The 20,521-nt window shown below is 43.6% G+C and overlaps 1 protein-coding gene across 3 annotated transcripts in view; it reads left to right on the plus strand.

Annotated features, from left to right (window-relative positions):
* Window positions 1–15,463, plus strand: part of megf6b (multiple EGF-like-domains 6b) — a 32,138-nt gene extending 16,675 nt beyond the window's left edge. For 2 of the 3 annotated variants that reach the window (XM_037252983.1, XM_037252984.1), the window contains 34 exons: window positions 182–304; window positions 3,564–3,686; window positions 5,346–5,471; window positions 5,775–5,897; window positions 6,172–6,294; window positions 6,380–6,517; window positions 6,928–7,050; window positions 7,361–7,483; window positions 7,570–7,740; window positions 8,190–8,321; window positions 8,413–8,541; window positions 8,601–8,729; window positions 8,832–8,966; window positions 9,031–9,165; window positions 9,267–9,392; window positions 9,458–9,589; window positions 9,659–9,787; window positions 9,856–9,987; window positions 10,063–10,191; window positions 10,264–10,392; window positions 10,760–10,888; window positions 11,106–11,234; window positions 11,958–12,086; window positions 12,154–12,282; window positions 12,488–12,616; window positions 12,682–12,813; window positions 13,125–13,253; window positions 13,340–13,468; window positions 13,527–13,655; window positions 14,042–14,170; window positions 14,266–14,394; window positions 14,470–14,598; window positions 14,667–14,795; window positions 14,865–15,463. In XM_037252983.1, coding sequence (XP_037108878.1) covers window positions 182–304; window positions 3,564–3,686; window positions 5,346–5,471; window positions 5,775–5,897; window positions 6,172–6,294; window positions 6,380–6,517; window positions 6,928–7,050; window positions 7,361–7,483; window positions 7,570–7,740; window positions 8,190–8,321; window positions 8,413–8,541; window positions 8,601–8,729; window positions 8,832–8,966; window positions 9,031–9,165; window positions 9,267–9,392; window positions 9,458–9,589; window positions 9,659–9,787; window positions 9,856–9,987; window positions 10,063–10,191; window positions 10,264–10,392; window positions 10,760–10,888; window positions 11,106–11,234; window positions 11,958–12,086; window positions 12,154–12,282; window positions 12,488–12,616; window positions 12,682–12,813; window positions 13,125–13,253; window positions 13,340–13,468; window positions 13,527–13,655; window positions 14,042–14,170; window positions 14,266–14,394; window positions 14,470–14,598; window positions 14,667–14,795; window positions 14,865–14,929 — 4,355 coding nt within the window. In that variant the 3' untranslated portion in view covers window positions 14,930–15,463. Of the gene's footprint in view, window positions 1–181; window positions 305–1,987; window positions 2,325–3,563; window positions 3,687–5,345; window positions 5,472–5,774; window positions 5,898–6,171; window positions 6,295–6,379; window positions 6,518–6,927; window positions 7,051–7,360; window positions 7,484–7,569; window positions 7,741–8,189; window positions 8,322–8,412; window positions 8,542–8,600; window positions 8,730–8,831; window positions 8,967–9,030; window positions 9,166–9,266; window positions 9,393–9,457; window positions 9,590–9,658; window positions 9,788–9,855; window positions 9,988–10,062; window positions 10,192–10,263; window positions 10,393–10,759; window positions 10,889–11,105; window positions 11,235–11,957; window positions 12,087–12,153; window positions 12,283–12,487; window positions 12,617–12,681; window positions 12,814–13,124; window positions 13,254–13,339; window positions 13,469–13,526; window positions 13,656–14,041; window positions 14,171–14,265; window positions 14,395–14,469; window positions 14,599–14,666; window positions 14,796–14,864 lie in introns of those variants that run through there. The other variant, XM_037252985.1, reaches the window with a different exon arrangement.
* Window positions 15,464–20,521: the final 5,058 nt, after the last annotated feature.

A 20,521-nucleotide genomic window follows, 5' to 3' on the forward strand; every position in this document is an offset into this window, starting at 1 on the left:
TATTGGAGTAGTTGCTCAGGATTTCCAGTAGCTCTTTTAATCAACTCTTAAAATTGGCACAGCCATTTTGACCCTAAAATTTTGGCTCCTGCTAAAAAAAATATACTAACCTCATTGTGGCTTATCTGTTTGCAATTTAGTGAGCAGGATATTAACTCTTTCATTTGATTTCTCCTGTCAGATGTGAACGAATGCGAGGAGTCCAATGGCGGATGCGAAGCTCTGTGCTATAACACCATTGGAAGTTTCTACTGCCGCTGTCCTGCTGGACTCGAACTGAGCCAAGATGGCAAAACTTGTCAAGGTTAGAGTCCACTATATTGCATTAGACACTACTGAAAAGTAAGTTTAACAATTTGGTCAAGATTTATGCTGTTATCAATCTTGGCTCCCATTTTTCATGTAAAAATGGAATCTCAGATTTTTGTCCTCACAACATGGAGTATGTATTATTAATCCTTGTTCTTTCTCCAAATTTCCGCTCCCGACAAACCCAAATTGTTTCTCTGACATCTTCCCTTTCATTCTCTGCCACTGTTTGATGTTTGTGACGACGGTAGGCCAACATGTGGTTGGTTTGATCAGACAAAATGATCAGTAATAGTAGGCTGGAGGACTATTGAAACATCCTATCCACGCAATGGTAATTAGAATTAAGAGTGGTTGGGAAAATTGTCACAGATGGAAATCATAGGCATTGGAAGGAAACTGCTACAGGGCGAGTTAGAGTGAAACCTCAGACCTGTTAAGTGAGTCACAGAATCACAATCCATTCTGCAGCGCCCAAATCATTTGAGAGCAGAGACAATTGCGTGATTTGCATTGGTACATGGCAATCAATCATTCAAATTTAGCAGCGTTGTTAACAACACTGTTCTCTTTGGTGTATCAAATTGAGAAGACATTTTTATATTCACTTTACAAATACTTCAAATAGCAAGGATTAGGTCCATACTGTATTTAGGGATCACTAAGATGCCAACCAACAATTCATCTTTTGTTCAGGGAAACTTCTAAGACAGCCTCCTGGTCGGTTTTTAACATGTTTGCATGGATTCCATCATGCCGCCATGAGTTTAACATTTCAGTCGTCACGCCAAAGAAGCTTTACGGCTCGCATCGATGCAAAGGACTGATGCTCTGCCAGCCTTCCAGCAGCTGAAATAACAGTGAGCTGCGACTGTATGTTAGTGTACAAATAACGAGCACCGTCCCAGATTTAAAAATTCATCTTTCGCTGAACCGTACCCCAAAAAGCGCAGACTGTCAGGCGGTGTGGCGGTCTACGTTTGCTCTGTGATCTGTTTACTAGAGTGCTGTTTTGGCCCGGCGGGCTAATATGTCTGCATATTGACCTTAGTAGACACAGGCGGTCTCATTCCTATGTCAGATGTTTGGATTGGAAATATGGAGTTGGACTTCTGGCAAATTTTAAAGCCCACATTCTTTTTCTTATACATGTCAGCAGCATCAAAGACAGAAATGTATTGGCTCATCATGTGTTCGCTTCTCAACACCTGGCTGCTGGTTCCCCTCCCAAAAACACGCGTACTTAAAGTATAAAGTATCATTTCATGCTCAAGTCACGCTCTCTGTCCTTTCCAGGCTTTTCTGTCGCAAATTGTTGCTACCCTTGGTTTCAACCTCGTACTACACTCCAGTTTTTTCAAACGTCTGTCACAACAAGGAATGTTCAACACCACTTTTTATTCCGACCAATAGTCACAAGTACCAATACCGTTTTTGATGTATAAAATTATATAAATATAAAAGTATCAGTGTCTAGTATCGGCAGCCTCCACGCGTCTCGATAGTCTCCCTAGTCATAACTCATAAATGCATAGAAATAGTTATGTCCAGGTATGTAATTTAGTACATAAAAAGTCAAGTTGTAGGTCCTTTATGCGTGAGGGGGGGGCGGGTCTTTCCTGTGACGGACAAACTGGAGCTTTGGGAGGGTGAGAATGTGAGAGGAAGATGGAGGGACACAAAACTCCAGAGGCAGTCTAGACTGAGTGAGAGATAACCCCACCGGCATTCCGCAAGCTCCCATTTTTCATAATGATTTTCCCGGTCTTCCAACTGGAGTTTTCCTTTAGTTTTTAAGTTTGATTAATCGTGTAGTTATACTTTAGTCCCTGAGGGATAATACCACAAAATGATTTTGGCATCAGGATGGTGGATTTTCCTCCTGATGCTTGTGGAAATGTTGCCGTTTTTTGCATCTGCTGCAAACTACCCGTACGGTTTCTACAGGAGGCTTTGCTACAGGCCACATTGTTTCTATGGTTACCATGGCTACAACCCGCCTCACGGGGCTGCAGGTAAGTGAGGACTTCCTGGTCAAATTCCAAATTGGGCAATCGGAGCGGTCTGGGAGTTTTGGGAGATTCTGACATGAGAGGAATGCACATTGAAAACATGCTATCATCACTATTTTCTAGCATGACTGAACAAAAGTATATTTTAAATAACGACAAGCATCCTTTTGATCTCAGAAATACGTCAAATGAAATTCAGACATATTTTTCACTTCTTCCGTGCATAGTAAATTCAACACTGACAAGAGTGTTGTGTGTGTGTGAGGGCAAAGCGCTAACGTGCCATCAACTCTTGCGGTTAGCGGGACTTGTTTTCCCCCAAATCAAATCACGATGAGCAGCACGCATGGAAAAAGGGAAGAAAAGTGTTGAAGTGACTCCTGCCAGCTGCTGCACATAAAGCGAGGCTGACGTTTGGCCGCAGAAGACAAAGAAACACAAGTTTTAAAGACCCCTTTGTGCCCCCATCATGTCCTTCCGTGCACCATGTGATCAAGACAAGATGCATGTGCAGTGCAAAGTGCTCGATGAGGTCCAGATGCTCCCGTCCACTTGCCACATTGTCCCGCACAGTGACAAAAACACTCTTTTAGCCAATTTCTTTTCACCACTTACACTATGTGCAGCACTAGAAAATAATTGACACCAGATTACAAATAAAAATGAATACAATTGCGTGTGAGGTCACATTACTTCCCACGACTGAATTATCCACAGTCATTTATGATGTGTTACCTGCGTTTGTCAGTCATGAACTCACTCACCGCTCCCTTCACGTGGTTCAGTTAAATTTCTGCTGACTTTACAGAAAGTTGGAGGACAGTCTGATATGACTAGCAATTTATCAATCTTTGACCTTTAATCCAAGGCAAGTTTAGGAAACTAATTGCGGTCATGTTTGGCTCACCGCTACTTCCCTCCCTTCTTTTTATTGTCTTTCCAATATCGTGGCGTGGCTAAGCGGAATGTGGATGCTTCCATGTGTTGGCTTCGCCCGCACTGGGGAAAGAATTTAACTGTACACTAGTTGCTACCACATGGTGGGATTTGTTGTGCTTCATTTGCATCGCAGTTACTTGCTTACTTGGCCTGCTCATCCTTCATCTCCTCAAGTCCCTTATCGTAATCCGTCCATCCAGCCCGGCAGCTCAACTGGAATTTAATTTGCCATAATGACAGGCTTTTTCTCTCTTCCTGCTTCCGTATCCCATCTTAAACTCACTGTCATCCTCTTTCCCGCAGATATTGATGAATGCCAGGTCCATAATGGCGGCTGCCAGCACAGATGCGTTAACACCAGGGGCTCCTACTACTGCGAGTGTCAGATGGGATCTCGCCTGCACGTCGACGGACGCACATGCCTTCGTAAGTACATGTGGATGTATCGGCATGACATCGAATGGTTGTCTGTGTGCTCACAAAGTTTAACCGATGCAATTGAATGCATCAAATCAGCAAATGGGAATGAATTGACTCAACCGTATTCGTCGGCAGCTCCTCTTGAAATTAATTCAAGCAGACGTTGGCCGTGAAATCACACAGCATGAAAGCGTCTAAATCGGTTCAGCATCCAGCGGCGGGAAGCGCTCCTGCTCATTGATGACAGCTGGACACAATCCATCTGCTGATCCACATTGTTAGCTATAGAATTGGCTTGAGGAGCACCTGTGATTAGGATTGAGGCCAGACTTTTACGTGTCGGAAACCTTTCAGAACATATGCTTAGTTTCATGTTGAGGAGTATAAGCCGGTCACTGGATTCAACAATCAACAGTGGTCCCGGCTAGCGTTTGTAGATCATCATAGCCGTCCCCCTCCCCGCTGTCTCTGCGAGTCTGATTGCAGCGATAATCAGCGTCTACGTGGGGCGCGACTCCAGGTGAAACCCCGTCGTGAGACTTTGCAGGCTTGCGGTCTGGTCTGATGCGGTAAAGCTGTGCAGATGCCCTTCAGGAAAAAATCCAAAGTATGCTCACAAATAAACGGAAAATTTCTTGTGTATCTGGAGGGTTTCTTTTTTCCCCTTCACAGAGTAATCACACGCAGGGCTGGTTAAAGGGCAAAACGTTCCAATCAGTACGTCAGTGGTTGGAAAACGACAACAACGCACGTCCTCGAATGAATCCGATCTCGGCTTTGCTTATCTTATCCAGTTCTAGATCTGACCGCAGAGGTCAGACCCGTGCCACACGCCCAAATTGTTTAAACTGGAAAGCTCTTTGAGGTTTGTCATGCGCCCTTTGATGGATGGATCTTGACTGTAGCCTTGCACAGACAAAAACATAGACCCATCTTGTTTTGGCTCAAGTGATTGAGTTCAGCTTGGTGAGATGATTGCGATGGTCATGTTCGCAACCTCATCATTGTATGATGTGGACTTTAAGCCTTGATTGTTGCCCCATTTGCGCTGATGGCACGCAACCATCATCAAAAGGATGTCAAGCCGGCGATTACTATGAGAACCGTGACGTCAACCTTCAGTGCAATCAAAATTCAGACCAAAACCAGAGATCATCCCTCTAATAACTTATATTATGAAGTGAAACCCGGATTTGCGAATCTCCCAATTGTGAGTCTTTTAAGCTACAAACTGTCGCTCTGTCCATTGTTGTGTCTCAAGTTGTCTCAATTTGTGTAATGAGAGCCACATGGTGGTAGTGATTTTTTTTTCCACCCTGGGAAAGTTTACCAAAAAAAAAAAACCACACACAAAGAGAATTGCACACTTTGTGAGTCTGCTGGCTTAAATACTAACACAAAAAGCTAAACATACTATGTTGTGGTTTTATAACCCTTTAATACAAATGGTGCAGCAACACATGTGGTGAGACAATGACAATATGCGGAGGCATATGTTCTTTATCCTCAGTGGAAAAAATTGAACTTGGACCGAACTGATTAATCGGAGGATATTAGCGCTTTTAAAATCGACAAAAATCCGCCGATTATAACTTGATTTTTTAAACATATTTTCTACACATTGCAACATGATACAAAGATTTTTTATTTTTTTTTACTTTGTAGCCGTCCACTCTTGCACCCTCAGCAATGGTGGCTGTGAACACTACTGCATCCAGCAGTCCACCGCTCACTTCCAATGCCGCTGCAAGCCCAACTACGAGTTGACCGAGGATGGCAAGCATTGCAAATGTGAGTGCCTGCACCTGGAAAGTAAAAATAATCATGACTTAAATGTAAAGTATACCTGACGCCAAAAGCCAATAGTAATTATCTTTGTGGACACTTGAGTCAGAATGAAAGCAACACTTTGCATAGTTTTCTTGGCAATAGCTTTCTATTTGAAAATGACACTTGCTTACCAGGCAACTTTTATTCCCGGGGAACTTTTCTTTTGTTTACGCTGAACACAAGGATGTCATTCCTGACACAAATTAAAAAAGAAATTACACTTGGATGCATTTTCCAGTCAATGCTTCCCATGTGTCTCGACAGTGCAGAATCCCTGCGCCGAAAACAACGGAGGCTGCATGCATCAGTGTCGGGCCGACGGCGGCAACGCGCATTGCGACTGCAGGGTGGGCTTTATTCTGGCTGAAGATGGACGCACATGTGAAGGTAAAACCGCTGCCCGCAAAATTAGAAGTAGACATCATTATATTGCAATATGATATGAATCGGTTGAGTTCCAATTCCTGAGTCTGAAACAAGGTCGGTTGGTTTAATTTCTGGAATTATTCACAGCAATTGGCATACGCTCAATATTGTTCAAGACTCATATAGCGGTGGATTTTTTTTTTTAGATACAACCTGTCTGGCTAATTTAATTCTAAAAAAAATAAAATAATAACTTCTGCATGCATTTTACAAAGTGATTCTTTTTTTTTTTTAGATATTGACGAGTGTCAGACTGAAAAGGCCAACTGTGCTCACGGCTGCCAAAACACGCCGGGCTCCTTTGCCTGCGTTTGTAACGCCGCCTACGAGCTTGGATCAGACGGCAAACAGTGTTACAGTGAGTTTAACTTATGTGACCTATCAATCATTACATAAAATTCACACCATGAGGCACTAAATTAATACACCGGCTATTCCGATAGGAATCGAGATGGAGATTGTGAACAGCTGCGAGAACAACAATGGCGGATGCTCGCATCATTGCCAGCATTCCAACAGCGGCCCAGTTTGCACCTGTAACCAAGGTTACCGCCTCCATGATGACCTTAAAACCTGTGTTGGTAAGAATGAATTAATTGGATGTGAACTGTAAGTTTTTAATTTGATATGACCTCGGCGACCTGGACCACCCTGTTTTGGATGGCTTTCAAAATCAGTTGGGTTTCTCCTATGGCGAAAAAAAATAATTGCGTTTAGCTTGCCAAGCAACAGTTTAGAATTAGTATTGGAGATCTGACAAGAAACCTAATTTCAGGTTTGATATCAAGTTTGATAATAAATACATCTTTCCTCCAAAAGCTTTTCCTGTGTTTTAAGTCATCAAGATCTAGTCACTTCCCATTGTTCACTCGACCCACATTTGACTTCTCAAACTGCACGATTTGCATTATTTCATCCTTTAAAAAAAAAAAAGTGCCTCAAGGCAGGAGATCGTAAAGTTTGGTCTCACTGCTTGTGTTGCGTTTGGCAGACGTGGACGAGTGTGGCCAGCGGAGCTCCTGCTGCCAGCAGAACTGCGCCAACTATCCCGGAGGCTACGAGTGCTACTGCTCAGCGGGCTACCGCCTTAGCTCAGATGGATGCAGCTGTGACGGTATGTTTAAAATTCCACACGTTTATGAAAAAGAAGAAATATCCCATTCGTCTTTCTCACTTTTACATTCACGCATCAGTCATTTAGACTCCAGACACAATATTTATTCGGCAAGATTTTGGACCATGATCTCATTGACGTTAAGTTCTTGCAAAGTTGGAACAGTTAAAAATAGGTCGGTTGTAGGTACACTGTAAAACGTAAAAACAAGAATTCCAACTATATTCTCAATTACAACCACAACATTGATTAGTACTTATCCCACTAAATACTTACATTTACAGCTGTAGTTTTCTCTCTTGTTGTTTAGACATCAACGAGTGTCTGTCAGGTAACGGCGGTTGTGATCACACGTGTCAAAACAACGGTGGCTCCTACCAGTGCTTCTGCCGACGAGGATTCCGTCTGCATGAGGACCGCTTGTCCTGCATCCGTGAGTGCTGTCTGAGAAAGCGTGGGCGAGTGCCAATCCCCCCGTCGGCATGCCAAACCCAAATCTAAACTCTTCCTCCCCCGCAGTTCTGGACAACGCAGTCGAGACCCTGTACAGCGGAGGCGCCGCCGAGCTGCCCCTGATTCGCCCCCAGCTTACCTTGCTGCACGACTACAGCCAACCTCTTGAGCGCTACGACGACTACGAGGACGACGAGGGCGACCTGAGGGCCGAGAGTAATCTATCTGAGAAATTTGGTTCGTATTTCTCGAGTTATTGAGTTTCCGCTAATCCACGGCTCTGAGTCTTATATATCTTATATTCTATATGTCACGCCGACTGTGTTCACACCCACAACGGCGCAGAACCCCAGTTTTAAAATGTGCCAATCTGTGTGCGTCTGCAAAAATAGCACATATTTACACTGTCCCCTACTTATCAAGCTTTACTTGTTATGTTATTAATTATAGATTTTTTTTAAGGTGTACCCCCTACACCACACAGTTGTAAAAAGTGCCACACAACCCTTTTCAACCATGCTGACTCCAAGTCGTCTCAATTAGTGCACCTCTTGCTCACCTCGCACACAGGAATGCTGAGGCTTACGTCCCCTGACAGCAGCAGCAACAGCAGGAAGGCAAAGGCCCTATTTTGTGTTGATGTTCAAAAGTTTCGACTCTCCTAAAGTTTGTTTGGTGACTTGTAGTGTGTTTGGACGACACTTTCGGGAACGACTGCAGTCTGACATGTGACGACTGTTCTAACGGAGGAAAGTGTAACGCTCGGAAGGATGGCTGCGATTGTCCCGACGGGTGGACGGGAATAATCTGCAACCAGAGTGAGAACACAACAATGCATTTTCTTATAATTGCAAAAAATATGGAGATTTCATTCTAGTGAGACCCTCTGTTGTGTTTTCACTGCTACAGCGTGCCCTGAGGACTATTTTGGTCAAAACTGCTCCTTCCCTTCTAAGTGTAAGAACGGCGCGAGCTGCGATCCCATCACCGGGAGCTGTCGCTGCCCACCAGGTGTTAGCGGGGACCTGTGCCAAGACGGTGAGTTGTATTTTCAGTACACAAAAACACAATTCAATCATTTGGTTTTCTATGTGCAGGATGTCCGAAGGGGTTCTACGGCAAGCAGTGCCATAAAAAGTGTAACTGCGCCAATAACGGACGCTGTCATCGCACTTACGGCGCCTGCCTATGTGACCCCGGGCTGTATGGACGCTTCTGCCACCTCCGTAAGTTGACATCGACTCATAGATCGAAATCTACAAGATCCTAAAACGATAAAATAAAACTCTGACCCACCATCGCCATCAACTGTTGCTTTCTTCTTCCAGCTTGTCCAAAGTGGACTTTCGGCGCCGGTTGCTCCGAAGAGTGTCAGTGCACCCAACACAACACTGCGGAGTGCCACCGTCGATACGGCACGTGTGTGTGCAAACCCGGTTACCGAGGCAACACCTGCAAGGAAGGTGAGTAAAATATATCTTACTGTCCTTTCTCTCGTATGTGAGCAGCTTTGTTTTCCTGCTGCAGAATGCAGCCCAGGCACGTACGGCGGTGGCTGTGAGAAAAAGTGCGCGTGCCCAACTGGGGTGTCGTGTGACCACGTGAGCGGGGAGTGCCAACGAGAGTGTCCGCCAGGTCGTCACGGCGACAGCTGCGAACAAGGTGGGTAACCTTCAGTTGAATGTTGAGAGATTCCTGAAAAAAAACAACATTTGTACATCGTCATTTAAATTAATCAACCCTTCACATGTGCTGTCCGTTAGACTGCCCCGAAGGAAGCTTCGGAGCCGCCTGCGTGCATCCTTGTAACTGCAGCGGCGCCCCCTGTGACAAAGTGACGGGACGCTGCAGGTGTCCTGCCGGCTTTTCTGGGCCGCGCTGTGAGAATGGTAAGTCAATCAAATGCCACGATGTCACCTAGTTAACAAAAATAATGAAAACATTTCTCCGACAGTGTGCCCAGAGGGTTTTTGGGGTGTGGGCTGTTCAGAAAGCTGCCCCGTTTGTGAGAATGGCGGCGTGTGTGATAAACTGAACGGCTCGTGTAACTGCGCCCCAGGCTTCATGGGAACACTCTGTCACCATCGTGAGTAGCGTTTTTAATTGGCTTTAGATTTTGTAAGAATGACAGCAACTTGATTTCTTCTCATCTCAGCGTGCCCAAGTGGTCGTTACGGTCGAGGTTGCCAGTGGAAATGCGCATGTGAGAACAACGCCCGTTGCAACCCAGTGAGTGGGCGATGCACCTGCGCTCCAGGCTGGACTGGCCACAACTGCCAGAAAGGTAGCAACCCCTAAGAAAACAATCACAATAAAATCAAACTCAAGATAGATTTTTTTTTTGTGTGTCAGCTTGCGACACGGGCCACTGGGGGACGGATTGCGTTGAGAGCTGCGACTGTCAGAACGGAGACGGCAGCTGTGATGCGGTGACGGGTCGGTGCAACTGCGAGGCCGGTTACACCGGGACACGGTGCCATGAGAGTACGTGCGGACATCAATATATGCATTCATATATTTAAATTGTGTTAAATAAATCAATTTGTGTCCATTTGTCAGGATGTCCAGCGGGAATGTTTGGTCTGGGTTGTCGTCACCGATGTCAGTGTGACAACCAGGCGTTGTGCGACCACGTGAGCGGCGCATGCACCTGCCAAGTGGGATGGACGGGAACTTTCTGCGAAAAGCGTAAGCGACTCACAGTTTTACTTTTTCAAGTGTGCAGAGCGTACGTGTCAATCATGGTACAGTATGTCTCAGCGTGTCCTCAGGGCTTCTTTGGATTGGACTGTCAGAAAAAATGTGCGTGTCATAATGGCGGCCGCTGCGACGCTATCAGCGGGCTGTGTTCCTGTCCCGGTGGATGGATTGGAGCGTTCTGCAACCAAAGTGAGTCAAGCCACACAATGTGAACTATATTTGAAAATTGTTTAGTTTAAAAAATGAAAAAAAATTCATTTGCCCTCGGTTGTTACAGGGTATTTTGTGTCATGTTTTAGAGATAACGTTTTTAATAATGAATTATGTTTGAATGATCCAATACTTAATTTAATAATATAATCAATTTCAGAAGTGGACTTGAATATTTTTTCAACATCCCCAATTTTTTTTTAATGCACTATTTAAATCCAAATATACAGTAGATGTGACTTTAATCCGTTTAATAAAGCAGTCGTCACGACAAAATCTGAACTCGGAACGTAAAGATTTATCGATTTTCTATGGTTTTATTTTTTAAATACCTTCTCATTGGCAGCGTGCCCGAGCGGTTTCTATGGCGACGGCTGTAATCTGACCTGCACTTGCCATAACAACGGCATCTGCCACCCGGCTAGTGGGTTGTGTGCGTGTGCGCCGGGCTGGAGTGGACCCGACTGTGCACAAGGTGAGCGCACGTATAAGTGATGACTCAGCAGTGGTAGTAAAAGATTTACACTATATCGTTAAACAGAAGTATCGATAATTGTGTAAAAAAAAAAAGATACGGATTCAACTCTAAAGTAAAAGTAAGACAGTTGAAATTGTATACTCTGTGAAATCGACTTATGTAAAAAAAAAAAATCCCAAATTATTTTTAATATAACAGCCGGTTTTCCTCCTAGAATGCTGGGCGGGGTTCTTTGGCGCCGACTGTCGGCACCCCTGCTTGTGTCAGAATGGAGCCACGTGCGATAAAAGCAGCGGGAAGTGTTCGTGTCCAAGTGGCTGGACTGGAACCGCCTGTGAACTGGGTAAGAGGAAGTCTTCAAATAGATGTGAGATTTATTTGCATTTTTTTTTTTTGGGATGTTTGGCCGTCCTCTATTCGACTGGATGATCTTTAGACGTCCAATAAGTGTGGCTGCTCTTTGCAACAACCGCCAGAAGCTTTTCGGGCTCAGCTCATTACTTCACTTTGTGTGTGTGTTCTTGCGCAGTTAAAATTTACGAGCAGTTGTTACTTATTACACTTTTTAACATCAGTTGCTACTTAGTTATTCGAAACATGTGCAACATGTGGCGGGGAGAATAAAAACAAAAAATACAGCAGAAATTCCAATGCAAACCAATTTACATTTAAAATTCAGATCAGATTTTTCTGTCCCAAAAATCTTTTAAAACAATGACCTCAGATATCCTTGTGAATCAATCATAATTTAATCTTTAAAAAATGACACCCCATAAATCATTTAAAAAAAGTACAGAACAGTTTCTTAAAACCTTAACCCTAGTTTGAAACCCTAGTTGGAAACCCTAACCCTAGTTTGAAACCCTGACCCTAGTTTTGAACCCTGACTTGAAACCCTAACCCTAGTTTGAAACCCTAGTTTGAAACCCTGACCCTAGTTTTAAGTGAAAATTGTGACATGGGAACATTTTGCAGCCGTCAGCAGCAACCCGGTGAATGCTGTGTGATTTCTGCCGTCTGCGTTCTATTATGATCGACGTGTGCATCATGCATGTTTTCCACACAGAATGCGCGGCGGGACGCTTCGGGGCCAACTGCCAGCGCGAGTGTGAGTGTGAGAACGGCGGCCAGTGTGACAGACGGACGGGACGATGCAGCTGCGCCGCAGGATGGATGGGAGAACGCTGCCAACAACGTGAGTATTTGATCCACGTTTTGTGTGCCTGTTGTGTGTCTTTTGTGACTTTCATTTGCACTCGCAGCTTGTGAGCCGGGCACATTTGGGCTCGGGTGCGAGGAGAGGTGTCAGTGTGCACACGGGGCGTCGTGCCACCACGTCACGGGCGACTGTCAGTGCCCACCTGGTTGGAGAGGAAAACATTGCGACAAAGGTACTGCAAAAGAAGGAAAAAGTGATTGCACAAGTTTGCACACCCTCTTATAACTATGGATGTGGCTGTGTTCTAAATGAAAAGCTGCACTGTACATTTAAATGTTTTGACTAAGAGAGAAATGGACTAAAAATAAATTATGTATGTCTTTTATTTATTTTAAAAAAATAATCAAAACATAATATCCTTATTTGTTTGCTTGCAGCCTGTCTGCCAGGTTCTTTTGGGCCGGGTTGCATGCGGCGCTGCAGCTGTTCTGCGGGCACGTCCTGCCACCACGTGTCGGGCGAGTGCGGCTGCCCGGCGGGACTCACCGGCAACGGCTGCGAGCAAAGTGAGTCTTCATCGGCTTGCACTGAGGAAATACATGGCAACCTGTCGCTTTCCTTCTGACGTCAGCTTGCCTCCCTGGGACGTTTGGCCCCAACTGCAACGAGGTTTGCCAGTGCTCTCAACCCAACCAACTGTGTCACCCGGTGTCTGGATTGTGCTACTGTGCCCCGGGCTTCCACGGGCCCAATTGTGACCAAGGTAAAACTCAGGAAAATCATATTTCTAAAATGGTTCATTTACATTACATTTTTGATTAAATTAAATTTTTTTAACTACCGTACTTTTCGGACTATAAGTCGCGGTTTTTTTCATAGTTTGGGTGGGGGGGCGACTTATACTCAGGAGCGACTTGTATACATATATATGTTTTTTTTCACTTTTTTGGGCATTTTATGGCTGGTGCGACTTATACTCCGGTGCGACTTATAGTCCGAAAATTACGGTATATGCTTTTACAAAGTAGTAGTTTCCTTACTTTGTATGTATGTCATTTACTTTCATGTGTTCAGCATGTGGAGCGGGCCGTTACGGTCCAAACTGTGAACGTGAGTGCGACTGTAAAAATGGCGGCATGTGTGTGCCGTCCAGCGGCACCTGCAAATGTCCTGCAGGATTTATCGGCGCACGCTGCAACATCAGTGAGTCCAGAAAGAACAAAACAACAGTTTTATAACTCGTGGATCATCATGAAGTGGTAAATGACTTATGGTTTCCACGACGACAGCGTGTCCCAATGGACGCTACGGAGCAGACTGCGCTCAGGTGGCCGTCTGTGGAGACGGAGCTCGGAACCACCCGGTGACTGGTCGCTGCGTGTGCCCACCTGGACGGAGAGGAGAGCACTGCTTACACAGTGAGTGCCCCCTTACATCATTGTGTGTGTGCACACTTATGTGTGTCTTGCACATCAGGTTGTCCTCCGGGCTGGTTCGGCTCCGGCTGCGTGAGGCGTTGCAACTGCAGCAACGGGGCCACGTGCCACCCGGAGACGGGCAAGTGCACTTGCGGCCTGGGATGGAGCGGACAACACTGTGACAAAGGTAACACATTGCGCCTCCAGAGCACAGGTGTCAAACAGCCCGCCACATCATTTTATGTGGCCCGCAAAGACAAATTGTGCATCAAATTCGTGTGTCGTTACTAGAACTGCAAATTGTCTTCACTTTTAATATCTTTTTTATTTCAATATTTGACCAGTTTTTACTCGTCTGATTTGAAAATGAGTTATTTGTCAGTTTGTTTAGTAGATTTTACTGTATATAATATGAAGTGCTCGTACATTTATTTGGGTTGACAGTCTTAATGGCCCTCTGAAAGAAGCTATGACTACAATGCGGCCCGCGAAAAAAAAAGAGTTTGACACCTCTGCTCCAGAGGGAGTGCTCACATGACTGACACTCTTCTTTCTCGTGTTCTTGCATCCCAGCATGCCCGGTGGGTACGTTTGGCGCCGACTGCCGGCTGGCGTGCGAATGTAAAAATAACGGTACGTGCGACAGAGTGAGCGGCGCCTGTCTCTGTGCCCCTGGGTACTACGGTCATGTGTGCCAACACGGTGAGAAAACAACACAAAAATACGACGCTTGTTTACTTAACTGCAGACACTGCCTATTATTGGTGGCCGATTCATGACGTTGTTGTGTTCCTCAGCGTGTCCAGCGGGTCTGTATGGGTCGCTGTGTCAACTGCAGTGTAACTGCACGGCCGGAGCTGACTGCCAGGCAGCGACCGGTCATTGCATTTGTCCCGCCGGGCGTCACGGCTCTCGCTGTCAAAAAAGTAAGTCTCGTCACAGAACGCGATGTAAAGGCTGCCCCCTTGTGGCTAATCGATATTTTGGTTCTTTACGATCAGTGTGTGAACAAGGCACGTATGGGCACGACTGCGCTAAAGTGTGCGACTGCGAGCGCGATGCTCCGTGCGATTCTGTCACCGGAAGATGTCTCTGCGAGGCGGGGAGGACCGGACAAAGATGCGACCTCCGTGAGTGAAGATACATATATATACTGAGTGATTTAAGAAAGATTTGAATTGTTTTTAATTTGTGACAGAGTGTCGAGAGGATCGTTTCGGGCCCGGCTGCACGCAAAGCTGCGAATGCCAGCACGATGCTCGCTGCAACCCGAGTAATGGCCGCTGCACCTGCACGCATATGTGGATTGGATTCTCCTGTCAGGAAGGTGAGATCCATTCTTAAAGTCAAATTTCTTCAAATGTGCTGAACACATCCTCGCACTTGTATCCTCAAGGAGGACCGCCACACCTCACTCCAGGGAACAGCACGGAAAGCTTTATGCAGGAAAACTCCTTATAGCGCCCCCCACTCTGTGGAAGTTTGTTCACGAGCAGGATGGAACAATTTCACGTGGAAAAAGACTTTGATAAGATTCCACTTTGGGACACAAGCTTTAACAAGTGGAGCAAAAACAAAATGGCATCTTTTTTTTAACTGCACATTGGTATTTTGCGTTGAATATTTTGCCTTAGAAATATCTTTTGCAGTGATTGTATATAGAATAATTCATTTTTTATATTGAAATGTGCCGCCATGTGTTGTCCTTATTCGTAGTTACTTTGCAACTCTTCACATCCAACATGAGCTGATGTCTTCATTTTTATCAACTAAATTTTTTTTTTCTCTGTCTGATAGTTCTGTTTCAAAATTCACATTTAAATAAATAGGTGAGAGAAAAAAAGATTTGAAATGTTTTGCACTTTGAATACGTCATTTGTACATTCTTTGTTTCCAACCTTCGTCTGGCACAAAGAGCAGGTTGTTTGTGTTTGCACATTCTGGAACACAGTTATGTTTTTTTGTTTCAATTCATTAAAGAAAAAGACAATTCAAGCAATATTCTCTTGTATTTAAAATTGCAAGGTGATACACCTGGATGGATACTAGTGTGAATGGAATGGGTTTACTAAAAAAGCCATACTGAACATTGTAGAAAAAAATGTTATGAAATAAAAGCCTTTCTTTACATGGTAATTTAAAAAAATGGTAATTAAAAAAAAAAGCCTTACTATAAATAATCTTTTTTTTTTTTCCGAAAAGGCTTTATTATACATGGTCAGTTTTTAATGAAAAAAAAAAAGCCTTACTATATATGGTCTTTTTTTTAACTAAAAAAATCCTGACTAGACTTGGTCATTTTTTTTTACTAAAAAAGCCTGTATTGTAAAATTGTAAAAAGCACTGATCCGTTTTTTTTTGGTTTTTTTTACAACATCCCGTGGAAACAACCCATACACATCAATACAATACAATATACTTCCTCAAGTGATTCGGTTTTTTTTCCAGTTCATATGACTTCAACCAGTAGGTGTCGGTAATGCGCATTAAAAAAATGGTAATTAAAAAAAAGCCTTACTATAAATAATCTTTTTTTTTTTTCCGAAAAGGCTTTATTATACATGGTCAGTTTTTAATGAAAAAAAAAAGCCTTACTATATATGGTCTTTTTTTTAACTAAAAAAATCCTGACTAGACTTGGTCATTTTTTTTTACTAAAAAAGCCTGTATTGTAAAATTGTAAAAAGCACTGATCCGTTTTTTTTTTGGTTTTTTTTACAACATCCCGTGGAAACAACCCATACACATCAATACAATACAATATACTTCCTCAAGTGATTCGGTTTTTTTTCCAGTTCATATGACTTCAACCAGTAGGTGTCGGTAATGCGCATTGAAGCTGGTGCCACCTCGCCGTAAAACAAAACGAAGAAGAAAATGACGTAACTTCCCGTTCACGAACGAGTCGTGAATTGCATTTCCCGTTCGCCAACTGAACGGATCTGTGAGGGAACGAGTCAGTGATTTGCATTTCCAGTTCATCGCGAGAACGGATCAGTGAGGGAACGAATACTGACTTTCCCCTTCGCGAACGAGTCAATGGGTGAACTGCCTTCCCGTGCCTCAACCGATCAGTCAGTGGACGTGTTGCGTCTCCTGGCATGAACTATGTAAGCCAGAATGTAGATTTACGATTTACTTATAGTAGTTTTTAAATAACGTGTATGCATATATATGCCTAAATATTGTTATCCAATATATCTACTGCAATTTCACATTGGATTGCTGGTTTGAAATGTACTTTTATTATTATTATTATTATTATTACTTTGAATAAACATTTATGTTAAAACTTGTCTGGTGTTTTATTCCTTGTTTTTATATTCGCCAATTAAAACATAAAAATCAGGCTGGTGGTTAACTGCTTTATATGACAATATGTGTTTTACGTTGTTATATGAGTTGGTATCCCCAAAATAACAAATGTCGGCATAAGAGATTTTCTTTCAACCTTTTATTCAAACACATTCGGTATAATAACACCATCAACTACAATCCAACAAATACAAAATTAAAACATCAATGTCGGCATAACGTGTGTCGGCTGGCATAGCAGCAATACTGTCTGTCACTCACTCGTGAATCTTCGTGAATGAACCTGAAAATGGCGGTGTAGAGTGTCCGAATGACGTCACAGATCAAACAGCCAATCAGAAAGTGGGGGTGAGGGCGGGTGTGGCACTTTTCACTTTCATTTAAGCTTTGACCATGATTTTTCCCTAATGAATTGGCCTGTTATTCGGAACACCAGAAGATGGCGGTGTACCTAATGGAGTGTCCGAGTGACGTCACAGATCAAACAGCCAATCAGAAAGTGGGGGTGAGGGCGGGTGTGGCACTTTTCACTTAAACCAGGGGTGTCGACCTCCAGTGCTCGAGGGGCCGCGTTCCAATATGTTTTCCAAGTTACCCTCGTTAAACACACCTGCGTGAAAAGATTTTGTTCATTTTCACGTTCTGCAGGAGCTAAACCTTTTCACGCAGGTGCACTTAACGAGGGAATCTTGGAAAACATGTTGGAATGCGGCCCCGAGGACGAGAGCTTGACACCTGTGACCTTTGACCATGATATTTCCCTAATAAAGTGGCCTGTTATTGGGTACACTTGAAAATGGCGGTGTACCTAATGGAGTGTCCATGTGATTCCCTCGTTAAGTGCACCTGCGTGAAAAGTTTTAGCTCCTGCAGAACGTGAAAATGAACAAAAACTTTTCACACAGGTGTACTTAACGAGGGAATCTTGGAAAACATGTTGGAATGCGGCCCCAAGGACTAGAGCTTGACACCTGTGACCTTTGACCATGATATTTCCCTAATAAATTGGCCTATTAGGTACACTTGAAAATGGCGGTGTGCCTAATGGAGTGTCCGTGTGATTCCCTCGTTAAGTGCACCTGCGTGAAAAGTTTTAGCTCCTGCAGCACGTGAAAATGAACAAAAACTTTTCACACAGGTGCACTTAATGAGGGAATCTTGGAAAACATGTTGGAATGCGGCCCCGAGGACTAGAGCTTGACACCTGTGACCTTTGACTATGATATTTCACTAATAAAGTGGCCTGTTATTAGGTACACTTGAAAATGGCGGTGTACCTAATGGAGTGTCCGTGTGATTCCCTTGTTAAGTGCACCTGCGTGAAAAGTTTTAGCTCCTGCAGCACGTGAAAATGAACAAAAACTTTTCACACAGGTGCACTTAACGAGGGAATCTTGGAAAACATGTTGGAATGCGGCCCCGAGGACTAGAGCTTGACACCTGTGACCTTTGACCATTATATTTCCCTAATAAAGTGGCCTGTTATTAGGTACACTTGAAAATGGCGGTGTACCTAATGGAGTGTCCGTGTGATTCCCTCGTTAAGTGCACCTGCGTGAAAAGTTTTAGCTCCTGCAGCACGTGAAAATGAACAAAAACTTTTCACACAGGTGCACTTAACGAGGGAATCTTGGAAAACATGTTGGAATGCGGCCCCGAGGACTAGAGCTTGACACCTGTGACCTTTGACCATTATATTTCCCTAATAAAGTGGCCTGTTATTAGGTACACTTGAAAATGGCGGTGTACCTAATGGAGTGTCCGAGTGACATCACAGATCAAACAGCCAATCAGAAAGTGGGGGTGAGGGCGGGTGTGGCACTTTTCACTTTCCGTGAAGCTTTGACCATGATTTTTCCCTAATGAAGTGGCCTGTTATTAGGAACACCTGAAAATGTCGGTGTACCTAATGGAGTGTCCGAGTGACGTCACAGATCAAACAGCCAATCAGAAAGTGGGGGTGAGGGCGGGTGTGGCGCTTTTCACGTTCCGTGAAGCTTTGACCATGATTTTTCCCTAATGAAGTGGCCTGTGATTGGAAAAAAAAAAAGGGTTCCTATTCTAAAAGCACATTACAGTACACACCTGGGATCGAACCTAGCACCTCCCGAGTAAGAGCCCATGTCACTAACCAGTCGGCTATTACTACCTGCCAACTCAGGGCCGTCTGCACTTTTTTGTACTCGTGATGTGCATTCCAGTTCTCGGTTCACTCAAAAGATTTGTTCAAAAGAATCGTTCACTGAATTGTTCGCTACACTTTATTCATTCATTCATTCATTCATTTTTTTTTTTTTACCTCGTGTAGTGTACCTATTGAAGTGTCCATGAGGTGTACCTAATCACAGGCCACTTCATTAGGGAAAAATCATGGTCAAAGCTTCACGGAAAGTGAAAAGTGCCACACCCGCCCTCACCCCCACTTTCTGATTGGCTGTTTGATCTGTGATGTCATTCGGACACTCTATTAGGTACACCGCCATTTTCAGGTTCGTTCGCGAAGATTTACAAGTGAGTGACAGACAGCATTGCTGCTATGCCAGCCGACATACGTTATGCCGACATTGATGTTTAAATTTTGTATTTGTTGGATTGTAGTTGATGGTGTTATTATACCGAATGTGTTTGAATAAAAGATTGAAAAAAAAATCCGTTATGCCGACATTTGTTATTTTGGGGACACCAACTCATATAACAATGTAAAACACATATTGTCATATAAAGCAGTTAACCAAATGTCTGATTTTTATGTTTTAATTGGCGAATATAAAAACAAGGAATAAAACACCAGACAAGTTTTAACATAAATGTTTATTTAAAAATAATATTAAAAGTAAATTTCAAACCAGCAATCTAATGTGAAATTGCAGTAGATATATTGGATAACAATATTTAGGCCTATATATGCATACACGTTATTTAAAAACTACTATAAGTGTTATAAAATCAAGATTACCCAAAGAGAAGCATAATCTCCCCGTTGTTGCATAACGGCGCATCCCTTCATGCAATGAAGTTAGCCGTTAGCTTGGAGAAAACGTGCATAAAAGAAGTGGTGTTTCAGTGAGTGGTTCTTTCTTTCCTTGGCAAATCGTAAATATACATTCTGGTTTACATAGTTCACGCCAGGAGGGAGACGCACTGACTGATCCGTTGATGCACGGGAAGGAAGGCAGTTGACCCACTGACTCGTTCGTGAACGGGAAAGTCAGGATTCGTTCCCTCACTGATCCTTCTCGCGATGACCTGGAAATGCAAATCACTCTCTCACTGACTCGTTCACTCACAGATCCGTTCAGTTGGCGAACGGGAAATGCAATGCAACTCGTTCGTGAACGGGAAGTTACGTCATTTTCTTCTTCGTTTTGTTTTACGGCGAGGTGGCACCAGCTTCAATGCGCATTACCGACACCTACTGGTTGAAGTCATATGAACTGGAAAAAAAAAACGAATCACTTGAGGAAGTATATTGTGTTGTATTGATCTGTATGGGTTGTTTCCACGGGATGTTGTAAAAAAACAAAAACAAAATAAAAACGGATCAGTGTGAGTGGTTGAACGATTCGTTTGAACGAATCTTTTGAGTGAAATGATTCTAAAGATTCAGTTCACCTAAAAGAACTGGAATGCACATCACTAATAGTAAGGCTTTTTTTTTTCATTAGAAACTGACCATGACCAAGTCATATGACCTGAAAAAAGAACGAATCACTTTAGGAAGTGATTCGTTCACTCTCG

The sequence above is a fragment of the Syngnathus acus genome, chromosome 5, assembly GCF_901709675.1.
Source record: "Syngnathus acus chromosome 5, fSynAcu1.2, whole genome shotgun sequence".
In the NCBI taxonomy this organism is placed as follows: domain Eukaryota; kingdom Metazoa; phylum Chordata; class Actinopteri; order Syngnathiformes; family Syngnathidae; genus Syngnathus; species Syngnathus acus.